Raw genomic sequence first — 17500 nt, 5'->3', positions numbered from 1 at the left:
ATGAATACACAATGATGATGTAGTGAGGGATGTTATAAATACACAATGATGATGCAGTGAGGGATGTTACGAATACACAATGATGATGCAGTGAGGGATGTTATAAATACACAATGATGATGCAGTGAGGGATGTTATAAATACATAATGATGATGGAGGAGCGAAGTTATTAATACACAATGATGATGTAGTGAGGGATGTTATAAATACACAATGATGATATATTGAGTGATGTTATAAATACACAATGATGATGTCGTGAGGGATGTTACAAATTCACAATGATCTTGCATTGAGGGATGTTATAAATACACAATGATGATGTGTTGAGTGATGTTATAAATACACAATGATGATGTATTGAGTGATGTTACGAATACACAATGATTATGCAGTAAGGGATGTTATAAATACACAATGATGATGTATTGAGTGATGTTGCAAATACACAATGATGATGTATTGAGGGATGTTATAAACACACAATGTTGATGTATTGAGGGATGTTATAAATACACAATGATGATGTAGTGAGGGATGTTATAAATACACAATGATGATGTATTGAGGGATGTTATAAATACACAATGATGATGTAGTGAGGGATGTTATAAATACACAATGATGATGCAGTGAGGGATGTTATAAATACACAATGATGATGTATTGAGGGATGTTATAAATACACAATGATGATGCAGTGAGGGATGTTATAAATACACAATGATGATGCAGTGATGGATGTTACAAATACACAATGATGATGTATTGAGGGATGTTATAAATACACAATGATGATGCAGTGAGGGATGTTATAAATACACAATGATGATGCAGTGAGGGATGTTACAAATACACAATGATGAATTATTGAGGGATGTTACGAATACACAATGATGATGTATTGAGGGATGTTATAAATACACAATGATGATGTAGTGAGGGATGTTATAACTACACAATGATGTTGTGGTGAGGGATGTTTTTATGCACAATGATGATGCGGTGAGGGATGTTACAAATACACAATGATGATGAAGTGAGGGATGTTATAAATACACAATGATGATGAAGTGAGGGATGTTATAAATACACAATGATGATGCAGTGAGGGATGTTATAAACACACAATGATGATGTATTGAGGGATGTTATAAATACACAATGATGATGTATTGAGTGATGTTATAAACACACAATGTTGATGTATTGAGGGATGTTATAAATACACAATGATGATGCAGTGAGGGATGTTATCAATACACAATGATGATGTGTTGAGTGATGTTGTAAATACACACTGATGATGTATTTAGTGATGTTATAAATACACAATGATGATGCAGTGAGGAATGTTATCAATACACAATGATGATGCAGTGAGGGATGTTACAAATACACAATGATGATGTAGTGAGGGATGTTATAAATACACAATGATGTTGTGGTGAGTGATGTTATAAATATACAATGATGATGTATTGAGTGATGTTATTAATACACAATGATTATGCAGTGAGGGATGTTATAAATACACAATGATGATGTATTGAGTGATGTTGTAAATGCACAATGATGATGTATTGAGGGATGTTATAAACACACAATGTTGATGTATTGAGGGATGTTATAAATGCACAATGATGATGTAGTGAGGGATGTTATAAATACACAATGACGATGCAGTGAGGGATGTTACGAATACACAATGATGATGTAGTGAGGGATGTTATAAATACACAATGATGTTGTGGTGAGGGATGTTATAAATACACAATGATGATGCAGTGAGGGATGTTACAAATATACAATGATGATGTATTGAGGGATGTTACAAATACACAATGATGATGTATTGAGGGATGTTATAAATACACAATGATGATGTATTGAGGGATGTTATAAATACACAATGATGATGAAGTGAGGGATGTTATAAATACACAATGATGATGAAGTGAGGGATGTTACAAATACACAATGATGATGTATTGAGGGATGTTATAAATACACAATGATGATGTATTGAGTGATGTTATAAATACACAAAGATGATGCAGTGAGGTATGTTATAAACACACAATGATGAGGTATTGAGGGATGTTATAAATACACAATGATGATGTCGTGAGGGATGTTATAAATACGCAATGATGATGCAGTGAGGGATGTTATAAATACACAATGATCATGTAGTGCGGGATGTTACAAATACACAATGAAGATGTATTGAGGGATGTTACAAATACACAATGATGATGTATTGAGGGATGTTTTAAATACACAATGATGATGCAATGAGGGATGTTATAAATACACAATGATGATGCAGTGAGGGATGTTATAAATACACAATGATGATGTATTGAGGGATGTTATAAATACACAATGATGATGTATTGAGTGATGCTATAAATACACAAAGATGATGCAGTGAGGTATGTTATAAACACACAATGATGAGGTATTGAGGGATGTTATAAATACACAATGATGATGTCGTGAGGGATGTTATAAATACGCAATGATGATGCAGTGAGGGATGTTATAAATACACAATGATCATGTCGTGCGGGATGTTACAAATACACAATGAAGTTGTATTGAGGGATGTTACAAATACACAATGATGATGTATTGAGGGATGTTTTAAATACACAATGATGATGCAATGAGGGATGTTATAAATACACAATGATGATGCAGTGAGGGATGTTATAAATACACAATGATGATGTCATGAGGGATGTTATAAATGCACAATGATGATGTGGTGAGGGATGTTGTAAATGCACTATGATGTTGTAGGAGGGATGTTATAAATGCACAATGATGATGTATGTGAGGGATGTTATAAATACACAATGATGATGTGGTGAGGGATGTTATAAATGTACAATAAGGATGTAGTGACAGATGTTATAAACACACAATGATAATGTGGGAGGGATATTATAAATACACAATGATGATGAAGGAGGGATGTTACAAATACACAATGATGTCGGAGGAATGTTATCAATCCACAATGATCATGTAAAGGGATGTTATAAATGCACAATGTTGATGTAGGAGGGATGTTATAAATGCACAATGTTGATGTAGGAGGGATGTTATAAATAAACAATGATGATGAAGGAGGGATGTTATAAATACACAATGATGTCGGAGGAATGTTATCAATCCACAATGATCATGTAAAGGGATGTTATAAATGCACAATGATGTCGGAGGAATGTTATCAATCCACAATGCTGATGTAAAGGGATGTTTTAAATGCACAATGCTGATGTAGGAGGGATGTTATAAATACACAATGATGATGAAGGAGGGATGTTATAAATACACAATGATGAAGGAGGGATGTTATAAATACACAATGATGTCGGAGGAATGTTAACAATCCACAATGATGATGTAAAGGGATGTTATAAATACACAATGATGTCGGAGGAATGTTAATAATCCACAATGATGATGTAAAGGGATGTTATAAATACACAATGATGTCGGAGGAATGTTATCAATCCACAATGATGATGTAGGAGGGATGTTATAAATACACAATGATGATGCAGTGAGGGATGTTATAAATACACAATGATGATGATGATGTAGTGAGGGATGTTATAAATGCATAATGGTGATGATGTGAGGGATGTTATAAATACACAATGATGCTGGAGGAGGGATGTTATAAATACACAATGATGGTGTGAGGTATGTTATAAACACACAATGATGATGTAGGAGGGATATTATAAATACACAATGATGATGTCGTGAGGGATGTGATCATTCCATAACGATGATGGAGAACGGATGTTATAAATACACAATGATGGTGTTGGAGGGATATTATAAATACACAATGATGATGTCGTGAGGGATGTTATCAATCCACAATGATCATGTCGTGAGGGATGTTATAATTACACAATAATGAAATAGTGAGGGATGTTGCAAATACACAATGATGATGGAGTGACTGATGTTATAAACTCAATGATGATGAAGTGAGGGATGTCATAAATGCACAATGAGGATGTGGTGAGGGATGGTGTAAATGCACAATGATATTGTAGGAGGGATGTTATAAATGCACAATGATAATGTAGTGAGGGATGTTATAAATACAGAATAATGATGTGGTGAGGGATGTTGTAAATGCACAATGATATTGTAGGAGGGATGTTGTAAATGCACAATGATGTTGTGGGAGGGATGTTATAAACATCCAATAATGATGTCATGAGGGATGTTATAAACACACAATGATGATGTTGGAGGGATGTTATAAGTGCACGATGATGATGTGGGAGGGATGTTGTCATGACACGATGATGTGGGAGGGATGTTATCATGACACAATGATGATGTAGGAGGGATGTTATAAGTTCACAATGATATTGTGGGAGCGATGTTATAATTGCATGATGAGGATGTGGGAGGGATGTTATAAATACACAATGATAATGGAGTGAGGGACATTAAAAACACACAATGATGATGTAGTGATAGATGTTATAAATACAAAATAATGATGGAGGAGGGATGTTATAAACACACAATGATGAAGTAGTGAGTGATGTTATAAATGCACAATGACGATGTGGTGAAGGATGTTAAAATGCACAATGATGATGAAGAGGTATCTTATATGTACATGGTGATTATGTAGTGAGGGATGTTATAAATACACAATGGTGATGTCAGAGAGATGTTATAGATACACAATGATGATGTTGGAGGGATCTTATAAGTACATGGTGATGATGTAGGAGGGATGTTATTCGTACATGATGATAATGTCGGAGGGATGTTAGAAGTACACAATGATGATGTCGTGAGGGAAGTTATAAATTTACAATGATGATGCATGAGCGATGTTCTAAATACGTGATGATGATGATGTGGTGAGGGATGTTATGTATACACGATGATGATGCTGGAAGAATGTTAAAAATACACGATGATGATGTGGGAGCGATGTTATAAGTGCACGATTAGGATGTGGGAGGGATGTTATCAGTACACAATGATGATGTCGTGAGGGATGTTATAAGTACACAATGATGATGTCGTGAGGGATGTTATAAGTACACAATGATGATGTCGTGAGGGATGTTATAAATACACAATAATGATGTGGTGAGGAGTGTTATCAGTGCACGATGATGATGCGGGAGGGATGTGATAATATCCAGTGATGGACAGTTCATGTAATATCTCAGCATTTATATCAGGATGTAACATGGACAAATATTAAACCATGTTGGCATTTCCAATGCAGGCTTTGATTGGCCTCATGCCCTCCTCTTGTGTTGAAGTTCCTTGTAATATCACATGTTAATTTTTTCCCCATTATTTGCAGGATTTATGTGGGATGCTACAAGCATGTGATCATGTTGGAGGGATGCCACAAGCATGTGATCATGTTGGAGGGATGCCACAAGTATGTGACGATGTTGGAAGGATGGTCCAAGTACGAGATGATGTAAGAGTGATGCTTCGAGTACGTGATGATGTAAGAGTGATGCTACGAGTACGTGATGATGTAAGAGTGATGCTACGAGTACGTGGTGAAGGCATGTGATGATGTGTGTGCGTGATGATGTAACGTCAGGATTGTCCAATCAGTGGCGTTCATTGCTTGCGATGATGTAATACGTACGTATAATGATGTCACACTGACTCAACTCATGGGTAGTACGGAGCGTGTGGAATGCGAAACAGAAGAGGCATGATGGGAAGGGGTGGGTGGCAGAGGGAGTGGGTAGAAAGAGACAAAGGTTGAGGAGGATGAAAAGAGAAGAGGAGAACGCAGCCTGCACGTACTTCTCAGTTCACGGGCAATCGCAACACCATTTGATGGATTAAAGAGCATGACAAGTCAAACATTCCATTTTCATTCTCAGAATATCATCTTCCATCACAATATGGAGAAAGCAGTGTGGAATTGCTCAGCACAGGAAAGGAGGGACACATGATTGGAAGAGAAGCAGGCAGACACAAACCCAGACAGGCAGAGACAGACACAAAAACGCGGGAAAATAACTGAAAGCAGCATTTTGGGATCATTACTTGCCCGAACCCGACCTGGCTCCAGAAACAGAGCGATTGCATATACAAGCATAAGCGCAGCCGCACGTTCTACCACCAATCATCCCCACCCACCCCACTGACTGCGGGGAGGGGCTGCTGTCATGCAAAGAGCGCCAGGAATGCGAAGGTTTGTGGCCATTGAGGCACCTCCAGGGCCGGCCACACATGGGCACAATGCCGGCCGAGAAGGGACTGCCAGGCTTGGAATGCGATGTGTATCTCAGTTCTCGAATCTAAACGGCTAAATATTCGAGACTCATCTCAATGAATGGTTTCATTTGTTTGACATGTTTTGTACTAAAGAAATAAATTAAATCTTTTTTTTAATTTTGCAGGTATAAACTCATAATTATTGTTTGTTTTTATACTAGCGCCATTAACCTAAACCAGTCCAAACCATCGGGTCATCGCTGTTTAATGTAGAGCCGCATGTTCTCCATTGATCTGGAATGTAAAGCCCAGTCCCACACTATTGGTGTGTTGCCTCCAATTCTTTCCTTAATTCTCCAATAATCGCTTAAATCGTGTACATGAATGGGCAAGCATCAATTGCATGCTCATTCATCCACCAATAATGTGTACACACAATATGGAAGTGAGGAGGTGCAACAATTTTTCACCTCGTCAAATATTTAACCTTGAAATGTCATAACAACAACTCACAAGGGATAATCTAATAAGATTCAGCTCTTCCATGAGCCTTGATATCTGTAAGAACTTTTTTTTCCACTATATTTCGGTATATAATTTATAGTCGGGAAACATTTTTCTAACGAATTATAGATGCTCATATATATTGGAAAATCCAGAACACTTTGGTGGGTTTTTGGACTCATGAGTTTCTCGTTCCAAGAACATTGTGAATGTCTCTCGTGTAGGGATATCTGTGAGGGATAAGGGCAATGTATGTGTGACGTCATATATATGTATATATCAGTATTGACCAAGACCTGGTGCCATTGTGAGAAAGCCCTCTTTAGGCCGGTCTTATGCGGGTGCTGGACTGCAGATCGGCATGAGTGGAGCGGAATATTTTCATGTACCCTCATGGTTTCTATACAAAGCCTCGTCTCCCCTCGAAGCCAAAGAGCCGTGATTTATTCGCTATCACGCCTGGCAGGGCGCCGTTAACTGCTTTTCCATTCACTCCGTGCGAGTGATTTATGCGACCAGCACCAGAGCCGTCGTGTATAAAACAGCGCGTTCTCTCTGCTCTCCAGAGCACCATGGTACGAGCAGGGAAGTCGGATCCAGGGAATCTGTGTACACGTAACTTCCCCGCGGTCCAAACTGCAATGTCGCTGTGTCTTGAGAGATCGGAGGATTAAAAGGATATTATTTATTTTTTTTTTATATCAGCAAGTTGTAAATTCATCATGTCTGTTTCTCACAAACAAGTTGCATCAGAAGTCGTGAAGAGGACTCGACTCAGGGAAGCAGGCAGAAGAAGAGGCCCAAAACCGACCCAATTCGACACTTTGTGATTGCGGGGACTGTGGTCAGCCCTCAAAGCACCTTTCATCAGGATGGCGCCCACGAATCGAGTTTCCATCAACGATGGAGGCTCGAAGAGCGAGCGGGAGCGATCTCATCGAGTCGCCATCCATGGCATTGCTATTGTGCCGCTCAAGTCTGCGGTTTGCGGTTTCATCACCATTTCTGAGCGAAAGTGGAGAATTTGCCTGGAGTTTATGGCTTATAATATAATTCCGCTCAACATTATACTTGTAATTACAGTGCTATGTATCGATGGATGTATTGCCTTTCATTTTGATTTTAGCTGATTCTAAATTTGATGTAATTATAAATAGTGTCGTAAAATGGTATTTGAAATTCACATATTCTGTCTATATGTGTGTGTGTTTGTGTGTGTGTATATATATATATATATAATTTAAAAATATGCTCAAAGTCTCAGAAACGCCATTTTTATTTTTCAATGTACAATTATTTATATAATTCCTTTTGCTCAATCACATATAGACACATAGTTTTGCTCTGTTGGCGTGCCTTGCACAATTGTGAGTTGTATTGTTGGTTATGTACCCAGCATTGTATTCGTCCTTGGCCTCCGCCAACATCAAGGACACTTATTTTCCTGCAGCTCAGTCTCTCTCAGACAATTTTAACTGTCCCTCATTCTTTTCTTCCTCCATATTTAAGGCCACAAATTTACTAAAGCACGCTGATCTGTGTTATCGAATGTTATATTTTGCGCATTTTCGGTTCACGATCAAGTGATGATGAAATCGTTTTCAATCAATTGGCATTTAATGATTCAACAATAATATAAACCGTTCAAAGTCTCCGTGTAACTGAATACATATGCGACTGTATAAATAGTAACTCAATAAATTCTTGATTTCGCGTATACATGTCCACAACTGCATCTGTTATTTATTACATGATTTATTTACTCCGAACAAAATATGAGTTGTTTTAGTCGTTCCGAGAGAAAGTGGGGCCTTTTGGATCCCTTTAAAGAAATCGGATACAGAAATTGTTTAATGTCATTATATAATAGTGTGTTGTGCACAGTACACTCTATAAAGTTCTTGGAGTTTTTATTCTGTCATTATATGGCAGCAACAGGTTCACAGGGATAGTTGTTCAAAGCCCTCTATAGTTTGGGTTTGATTCCCGACCAGACTACAACTGCCGATTGGTGCTTCGCAGGCTGAGCGTTGCACGTGACAGAGTCCACCGTCCTTCGAAAGGCGTTTAGCTGGGTGTCCCTTTTGTTAGAATTCTTTGGTAGACATTACAAAGATCCCTACACAGTGTCTTTCGATATAAAGAGTAGGTCATTGTGTTGACGCATCCAGGACAACTTCCAGATTCTCACCCTGTCTATTCCTAAGAGAGGCAATGGAAAACCATCCAGTGCATCCTCTTCCTAAATACTCGTGCTTTGGCTGCTCTGAAATTACTCTGGAGGTTGTTCCGACATTGGATAAGTCATTCATGAATCATTGTGGTTTTATAAAAAGCATTCACTATATTCCATGTGCATGGAGATTTTAATATGAAACAAATCCATTGCTTTTTGTTTTTTTCTTGTTCTTTATTTCCCTCTCGACCTCAAGCCTCGTCCAGCAGATTGTATTTTAACCCTCTTTGTAAAGTAAAAAAATTCCGAAAGGTCTCCTTATGAATGGTACAACAGGCATGATAAAGGTCGCTCAGATGCAGTTGTGGTATCCAAGTTGGGTGGTAGGAGCTGGGTAAGCGGAGGGGTGGTTGGGGGGGGGGGAGTGGGGGTGTTATGGAAAGCAAGAACTGTTCCCATGATGTATAAGAATGGTTCAGGGCTAACATGAGAGGTTGTGGAAATCTAAACAACTCAAAGTCTCTTCTAACAAATCAAACCCGTCTGAAGACAGGTCCAGAGTTGCTTCCAGGCCGTCAGGGATGGAAGAAATGCCCGATGAGTGGAAATCCTCACTTTCCTCGCACGGATACATAAAATCATCGAGCGGGGGTAGTGATAATGCCCCCTGTGCTACCAGTGCAGATCCTGAGCCCGGTCGGCTCGGAGCAATGGCCGCCGAGCCATCCAAGCTGGCGCTGCTGTCCTCACCGCTGGACACCGGCGACAGGCTGAAGCATTCGAGGCGGGCGCTGCCCGTCGCCTCGTTTGACAGCCCTGATTGAGCGTGCCTCGTCCCACATGACGCCTCGCTCTCGTCTGAGCCAGAATGGCCGAGCCCCCCATTGTTGAGCGAGGAGTGAAGATCCCTTCGAGGGGTGGAGGAGGTCCCCACTGGAATTGATTCCTTCCCTTCCTTTCCCTCCTTTCCAAACGCGTCCTCCGAGAGAGGCCCGTCCTTGTGCAACGTTTGCCTTTTGTGTTTCATCCGTCGGTTTTGGAACCAAACTTTAACCTGTCGCTCAGTGAGCTGCAGCAACGCAGCAATTTCAACCCGCCGAGGCCGACATAGATACTTGTTAAAATGGAACTCCTTCTCAAGCTCGAGCAACTGCGTGTTTGTGTACGCTGTTCTCAGGCGCTTGGGACAACCGCCGACAAAGTCCTCTTCAAGAACATCGTCTGCAGAAAGCGAGCACCAAATGTACTGTATTTCTAAAACCCAAACAAACAAAGACAATAACTAACGCAATTACTTTGGGCACGCAATGTGTACCAACATAATTTTTTCTTCGTGATTTTTCAGCCCATTCAAAGTCTGTTTTAATGAGTTACCCTCAAATCTTTTTAACACAATGCATGCACTTCATTCTCACCTTTGATAGACCTTCAGCCCAAGTGCTTGTATTTACCCTCGTAATTCGATGGAAATTGTTGATCCAGATATTTATTTTCTATGCACTCCTCATTTTAGAAGCCAAAAGTGTCTAGACGCAATTGGCTCAAGGCGCGTCCACTGCACAACATGGCGGAGCCGCCTCTGCGTGATGGCCACTCAATGGCGACCGCCCTGTCATGCTTTTAATTAAATAAGCACAAAGTGCTCAGCGAGAAACAAAGTTCGGCACCAACTCGAGGGCTCAGAATCCTGAAGCGTCTCGTCCTCTTCCCACGAGGGAGAAAATGAGATTTTGTGTGCAACGCACAACTTTTTTCCCCCCTCTTAATCCCAAGCATTATATCAAGAATTGCTCACAACGCATCTGGAGCCGAAATCGCTGCAACTTGTCCCACAAGAAGAACTTGTACAGAGCAATCGAGAGATCGAGCTGTATTGGAGAAGCAAAAGGAACGGAGAGAGATTTGGAGCTATGTACACATTTGATAAACATAATGCTAACCTTTAGAGGATGCTGGCCCGCTCGGCGGGGTGGTTTGTGGTGGGAGACAAGGGGCTTGCTTCTTCACCGCTTTCTTCTCTCTCATCCATGGGTACTCAGGCGGTTGGGTCCGGGCAGGCGCATGCTGGACGAGGAAAGGTCGCGTACAAGCCGATGGTGTGAGCACCGGGACCCCGAGCGCATCGAAAACGGGAGGTGTCGTGAGCTCAGAGCCTGGCAGCGGCGGACACTTGATTGATGTACTTTGAAATGTCTTGGTGGAGACTGGGCTGTAAACTGTCAGGCACTCGGCAAGCGAGGGCCGGCTGTTGATGAAACCCGTCTCCCTTTCGAAGCCGTAGCTCATCTCATGCGCTTGGACACGTCACAATAGTCGATTTTGTTGACGAGAAACTGGAGGCGTCAACTTGTTGCAACCGTTCTCGTTGTTGTTATTGTTGTTGTTTCCTTTCTGTTTCGCCGATTTCCAGCGCATGGGGACCCGGCCTATTATAAAAAAAACTATTGAATTCACCGAGACAAGGTTGAAATCGGGCCGATTGGGAGGTCACGTGGCCGCTCTGAGCCAATCAGGATGGCCGGTATAATTGAGGACAGAGTATTGTCTGCGCCGTGATTGATCCCAAAAATCAGGAAACGCCTTGGAGGAATCTCATCTCTGAGCACGAGCTGAGAACATATATGATGCAGATGTCAGCAAAAGGGGTCAAGGTGTCATCACGTTAATGTGGCACAGAATTAACAAAATGAAATACTTGAATTGCAGAAAATGTCAGCATTTCTGGAAAAAAAACATTTCTTTCCAATATAAATGCGCTTTATAAAATAGTTCCCTGTAACAAACCAATTGTTTCTCGGTCAAACGGACCTTTTCAATTTGGGGCGTGGCCTCTCGTTTCATTTTGCATTCAGCCATCAGCGATGGATGGGCACGTAGCTGTTTGCCAGATTTCTCCCCCCCCCCCCTGCTCCTCCCTTCATCCCTCACCTGCTTACAAGACTAAGGGATTCCCAATTTTCCCCTAGAAGCTCCTACTTTCAAATTGGTGGCCATTTCGATGGATTATTTACAGTAAAAAGAGAATAAAAACCATGGGGCTAACAACAAAGGCTGGGAAATAGGGCGGCGTGCCCCCTCTTCCCAAAATGATTGTGACGACAAATCACACCAAGGATTGTCCTCCATCCGGAGAGATGCTGATAAAGTAACCTCTCTATTAGCATATTGATTGTTACCGTGAAATACAACAATGCCGAAGGATAATTATGTGCTGTCGACAGGAAAACCTTTAATTTGATTGTAGAATTGGACAAAAGGAAAGCATAAATGTTTTCTTCTGAATATATAATTTGAACAACAATAAGTGTTTTTCCTCTTGGTTGAACCTCTTTCAGTGCCAAGATTCATCAGTAACTAAAAATTACGAGTGTACACATTTAAACTAGACATTGCCTGGTTGATCAGCAAGTCTGTGGCCTGACATAATTCAGGAGACTGAGACGGACAAAAAATATTAATGCGGAATCCTTTCGCAACAATTTAAACCAAACTGAACAATCGCCTTTATCTGTTTTATATTTTTCTTTCCTGTTCCCCTCGGTTTCCCCTGAAAATCAAATAAAAATAAAGGGTGTTGTTACTCAAGTGACTGAATTTCGTTTTCCGTCTACGGGCGTTCCCAAGGCAAACAAGTTTGAACCACACAGAGCATGTAACAGGAGGGGATGGTAATTTCTGATGCTACATCTACATATTAACGTGAAGCAAGGGGAAAGTCCAGAGCCATTTAATCCATGGTCTTATTTACTCATGTAGTGGGTATGATGGAAGAAGAAAAGCGAAAGTGTAAAACAAAAAAGAAACCCGTGGAAGCATTCGCATGTATATTGTTGGAGGGTGGAGAAGCTGGAAATGCATTTGGCGATGCTGTTTGCCTTGATTGTTTCGAAGAGCCTGGACTGGTCTTTCCGGGAGCGTGCACTATCAATCTTGTGGCAAGGCCGGCCCTGACAGCTCCCGGGTTGCACAAATACCCAGGAATTTCGCCTTCCCTATCAAAATAGCCGCCGAGCATTCGCTGCAGCGCCGTTCAAGTGTTTCCAGATTAAAGGCGCACGATGTCGCCTCATGCGCTCTGTGATATATATATATATATATATATATATATATATATGTATTTGTAAATATGTACATCGATGCATGGTTATATAAATATAGATATATTAAATATAAATACAGTTATATATAGATACATATATATATATATATATATATATATATATATATATATATATATATATATATATATATATATATGTATACATCGGTCAAACGGGCGGAACGCAGGCGTACCTTGCAGAACCTTTCTCTTTGTCGAGTCAGACAAGTCGGACGGGGAACAAGAGCAGCTGCACAGGGTGTCCGGATTGCTGGAGAGACTCGGAGTCGGCGACAACGCCTTGCGTGGGAGATTTGGCCCTTTGTGCTGCTCTTTTCCGTGTGGGTGTGTAACGCTTACATGGAGCGTGGGCTTCTTTTTTTTTTCCTCTTCCCATCCAAATCTTTTGCTTTGAATGCTCGTTCAGCTCGCTGAGCTCTCAGCTCATGGTGAGAATGCGCTTGCTGCGCACAGGTATTAGTGTCGAGCGGTTGTGTGGATTTCAAATGAGGCGACGAGTCTTAGAACTTGGGAAGAGGTAAGAGCTGCAGTGTAACAAAGGGTTCGGACTTGTTATGGAGGAAATGGCGCGATGGAGTCTCTGTATGCATGCCTTTGCATCTCCACAATGGAACGTTTTGTCTATCACGAGGATCAATCCTGTATATTCTCTTGTAGTTGTACAAAGCCTTATTCTGTGTATGTAATATGTCTTTTTCTAGTATGTTGTGGAAAATATATATATATATATATATATATATATATATATATATATATATATATTTCTATTGACTGCCATTTAACATCACTGAATGTTTGAAAGGCCTTTTTTTTAATGTAAAAATTAAATTATCTTGACGCCGTGTGCAAGCATTATTTTGTCTTTGAGTACTATAATCGATGCAGCTTGATGAAACACATCTCTTATGGACCTTCATATTTATTCCCCGTACATATTCATATTTTAAAGAAGAACTGATGACGTTTTATTCTGCACCTGCAGGTGTTACATTTATTTTAATTTTATTCGTGTTGGCGTATTTCCACCCCTCCCCCCTCATCAGATGTTGTTCTTTAAATAATTAATGTGAGAACGTTAAATATTGTGTATGTATGTATGGATATATATATATATATATATATATATATATATATATATATATATATATATATATATGTATACATATTCATATGTATATATTATATATATATATATATATATATATTTATATAGTTCTATATAAATTTATAAATATGTAAATACAGAATATATATATATATATATATATATATATATATATATATATATCTACGTATGTATATATATATATATAAATATATATATAAATCTGTATATGTATATATATATATATATATATATATATATATATATATATATATATATATGCATATATTGCTGTAATCTTTGATTTGCCCTATACTTAACGCATATAAAGACATACCTTAGGATCGATGAAACTAAAAGGACTGATGCGTCAGCCTTGTTATAGCATTTCCAATTTATGCAGTGCCAATTTTTGCAACTCCCGTGCACGCATTTCTATGGTTAATTGAATTTCCGTAAAGTGTGTCCAAAGTAATGCTCTCGATGTACAGCGGTGTGGCGGGTTCCACGGCGTGGCAGGTTCTGCGCCTTGTCGGACAGTCCAGGTCTCCTGCATTGTTCCATTACCGTGTGCCTTTAATTAAGGGCGATACATCAGCGCGTTCCTGCGCGCGGCCCCACATATTGCTTTGTAAGTATTAACGCCTTGTGTGCCTCCTGTGATTCCGAGCTCGAGCTTTAACTGCCTTTCAAACACATAGTCAGAGATAATGAAAATGCTTGCCAATGTTTGTGGCTTTATTGTGCTCTATAAAATCCATGGTGTTATGTTTTATTGAAAGTCATTATGCAATGCATTGTGGTTTGAGGAAGAAACTGTTTTGTCAAGGTTATGTCTGGATCAAATATCTGTGATTTAGCAACAACCAACCCCCCCCCACCACCACCCACGCCCCCCCTCCCCTTCGCAACCCACAAGCCTTATCCTTGGATACCAAATAAAATGATTTAAATTCCTTTGTTGTCATTTTTGGGACAAAGGGGAATTTGTATAAAGAGGGAAAATAGATGGTTTCTATGTTTTTTATTTTTACACTAGCAGCCTCTTTGACAGTGTAACGAGCCCATGATCCAAGCTGACCCCGTAAGCCATGTTGGCCAGCGGGTCGTCAAAGAAAGCAGAGACCATTCACGGCGATGACTGAATTGCACACACCCGTGAACAGAGCTTCGAGATGACGTGAAACATTTCGCGGGTTCAACGAGAGACGATTCATTTCAATTGATCTTCGAGCAGACATTATCTCGCCAAACGCTGCGTACAGGAAATGGCCCTCTCATCCACTTAACATCTTGCAATGGCCTATCGAGTCATAAAATCGCAGTAAAAACAACGATGGTTTTGAAAAGTGAAGCATGCTGGAAAGGACCTGCAAGGAGGATCTTTGTTTTAAGCAACGAAGGATGAGGGAGAACAACATCTTACTTTAGCGTGTATTCTCACATGCAAGAAGTTTGGGTAAAACACACATTCGTGTGTGCGTATGTTTATGTATATGTATGTATGTATACATACACATATATTTATATATGTGTGTGTGTGTGTGTGTTTGTGTGTATATATATATATATATATATATATATATATATATATATATATATATATATATATATATATATATATATATATATATATATATATATATATAAAATAACGGCATCGCTTATTGTACCGAGATTGGTGTATTTATTCAAAGCCGTAGCAGGGCGACCAATTGCCATAGAAAATAATCGATTTCTTTCCAAATCGTTCAAAGAGCTGCCCAATTACAAACGTATAATTTTCCTTCAAAACCAGAACCACACAGCACTAATATGTCTGGATGTTATATATAAATAGATATATAACATCACCAGACAGTAGCATTGATACAATAAATACACAGATCAGGTAAACTCTTCTGTAGCTAGCTCACAATAACATGAAAGCGCTACTGAAATACACCGATTGACAATAGGCCTGAGAGCTAAAAAGGAACACGCTAAGCTAACAAAATGCAAATGTTATAAATATTTCGATAAAAAATACACTTTTTATCGCCATTTGTTATTCACGTTTCTCAGCTGGCTGTGTAGTTTGTACAGGGATAGTGGAACGCACTCCCTGCAGTCTGCATGATGTAATGCCATCTAAATTCCAGGCTGTTTATAATTAAATTAGAAGCTAAAAGACAGTGTGGAATAGAAACAGAATCTGTTCCCATCCAGTTGATTTACACAGTTTGCTGAATCTTCGAGAATTGCCTTTTTGTTTTTCCCCAAGAGCAATGTCCGAAAGGGAAAATAAAAATGCTTGACCTGCAGCACCATCATTCCACTGATTACATAAAAGCATATGAAACATTCGACTCAAAAACCTGCAACATCAGGGTGCTTTAAGACAAATGTACAAGCCACTGGAGGGGGTTGCGTGTCGAAGGTGTTCATGACCGCGGGTTGGGAGGTGGGTGGGGCGAGGGAGGAGGGGAGGTGCTCATACAGTGTTGCTCTCGATATCATTGCTTCATGTCGTGCTTCATGTCTCAATGGAAACAGACCAAGTTAAAACCAAACAAGGTTTGAAATAAACCTAATAAAACAATATCAGAGATGCGTTAATCTGGGAACTTCCTGAGTTGGCAGGTGAGAAGAGAGGTCCGTGTACGTAGGATGAGGGTCACAAGGGCCAGCAAGATGACTCCCACACATTGCAGCAGCGCTGTCCAGAGCCACCCCCGAGGTGTTGCCCTGAGAGAGGTGACCTCCCATGGTAAACATTGCGCCATTGGCAGGAATTGAATCTCCATAGCCTCCACCACTGTATACTGGGCTTTCCTGCAGCCCCGCATCATTGAAATTCCCATTCGCTTGAAAATGTGAGCTTGCCTCGTAATCCGGCCCAAGCTGATGTCCGTCGTAGCGCTTGTGTGTCACTGGACCACTACAGTTACCAAGAGGAGGTCCATACGCTTCTGGTAGGCCATAAGTTGCTTGTGAGGGATGTCCACCATAAGCCGGTGGTGAACTGCTGTCGTAGACGGCACCACTGGGAAGGCAGGGGTGCCCCTGTGCAGGGAAAGCACTAAGTGCAGCGGCATGCAGTGGAGGACTGTTATTCGGTGAAGGTCCTCCTGGCGAGCCACCAGCTCCCCTGGGCTTATGATCTTTCTTGTATTTCATGCGTCTGTTTTGAAACCAGATCTTGATCTGACGTTCAGTAAGGTTTAGGAGGTTTGCCATCTCCACACGACGTGGGCGGCACAAGTAACGGTTGAAATGAAACTCCTTCTCGAGCTCTACCAACTGAGCGCTTGTGTAAGCTGTTCGAGCGCGTTTTGAGGATGAGGTAACAGTTGAGTT

At 40.2% G+C, this 17500-nt stretch overlaps 2 protein-coding genes and 1 long non-coding RNA gene across 14 annotated transcripts in view; 1 reads left to right on the top strand and 2 right to left on the bottom strand.

Moving 5' to 3' along the window:
* LOC147032376 (uncharacterized) overlaps positions 1 to 8477 on the top strand; it is a 46557-nt gene extending 38080 nt beyond the window's left edge. For both annotated transcript variants that reach the window (XR_015055137.1, XR_015055136.1), the window contains exons 2-3: positions 5376 to 5498; positions 7505 to 8477. This is a non-coding gene — a long non-coding RNA (uncharacterized LOC147032376). The remainder of the gene's footprint in view (positions 1 to 5375; positions 5499 to 7504) is intronic.
* A 185-nt stretch (positions 8478 to 8662) lies between these two features.
* On the bottom strand, positions 8663 to 13496 carry LOC147032375 (homeobox protein Hox-A2-like). Its single transcript, XM_085869947.1, has 3 exons — positions 13230 to 13496; positions 10877 to 11545; positions 8663 to 10157 (listed from the first exon to the last, which is right to left on the bottom strand). Exons 2-3 carry the CDS (start codon positions 11220 to 11222, stop codon positions 9418 to 9420), a joined length of 1086 nt encoding a protein of 361 aa, XP_085726073.1. The 5' UTR covers positions 11223 to 11545; positions 13230 to 13496; the 3' UTR covers positions 8663 to 9417.
* Positions 13497 to 15828: 2332 nt separating this feature from the next.
* LOC147032371 (homeobox protein Hox-D3a-like) overlaps positions 15829 to 17500 on the bottom strand; it is a 196996-nt gene continuing 195324 nt past the window's right edge. For all 11 annotated transcript variants that reach the window (XM_085869938.1, XM_085869941.1, XM_085869936.1 and 8 more), the window contains one exon: positions 15829 to 17500. This exon is cut by the window's right edge and continues 17 nt beyond it. In XM_085869938.1, coding sequence (XP_085726064.1) covers positions 16745 to 17500 — 756 coding nt within the window. In that variant the 3' untranslated portion in view covers positions 15829 to 16744.

The sequence above is a fragment of the Eptatretus burgeri genome, chromosome 2 (assembly GCF_056783735.1).
Source record: "Eptatretus burgeri isolate ZD-2024b chromosome 2, Ebu_testis_v1, whole genome shotgun sequence".
Lineage (NCBI taxonomy): Eukaryota > Metazoa > Chordata > Myxini > Myxiniformes > Myxinidae > Eptatretus > Eptatretus burgeri.
This window is presented reverse-complemented; position numbering and strand designations above follow the sequence as displayed.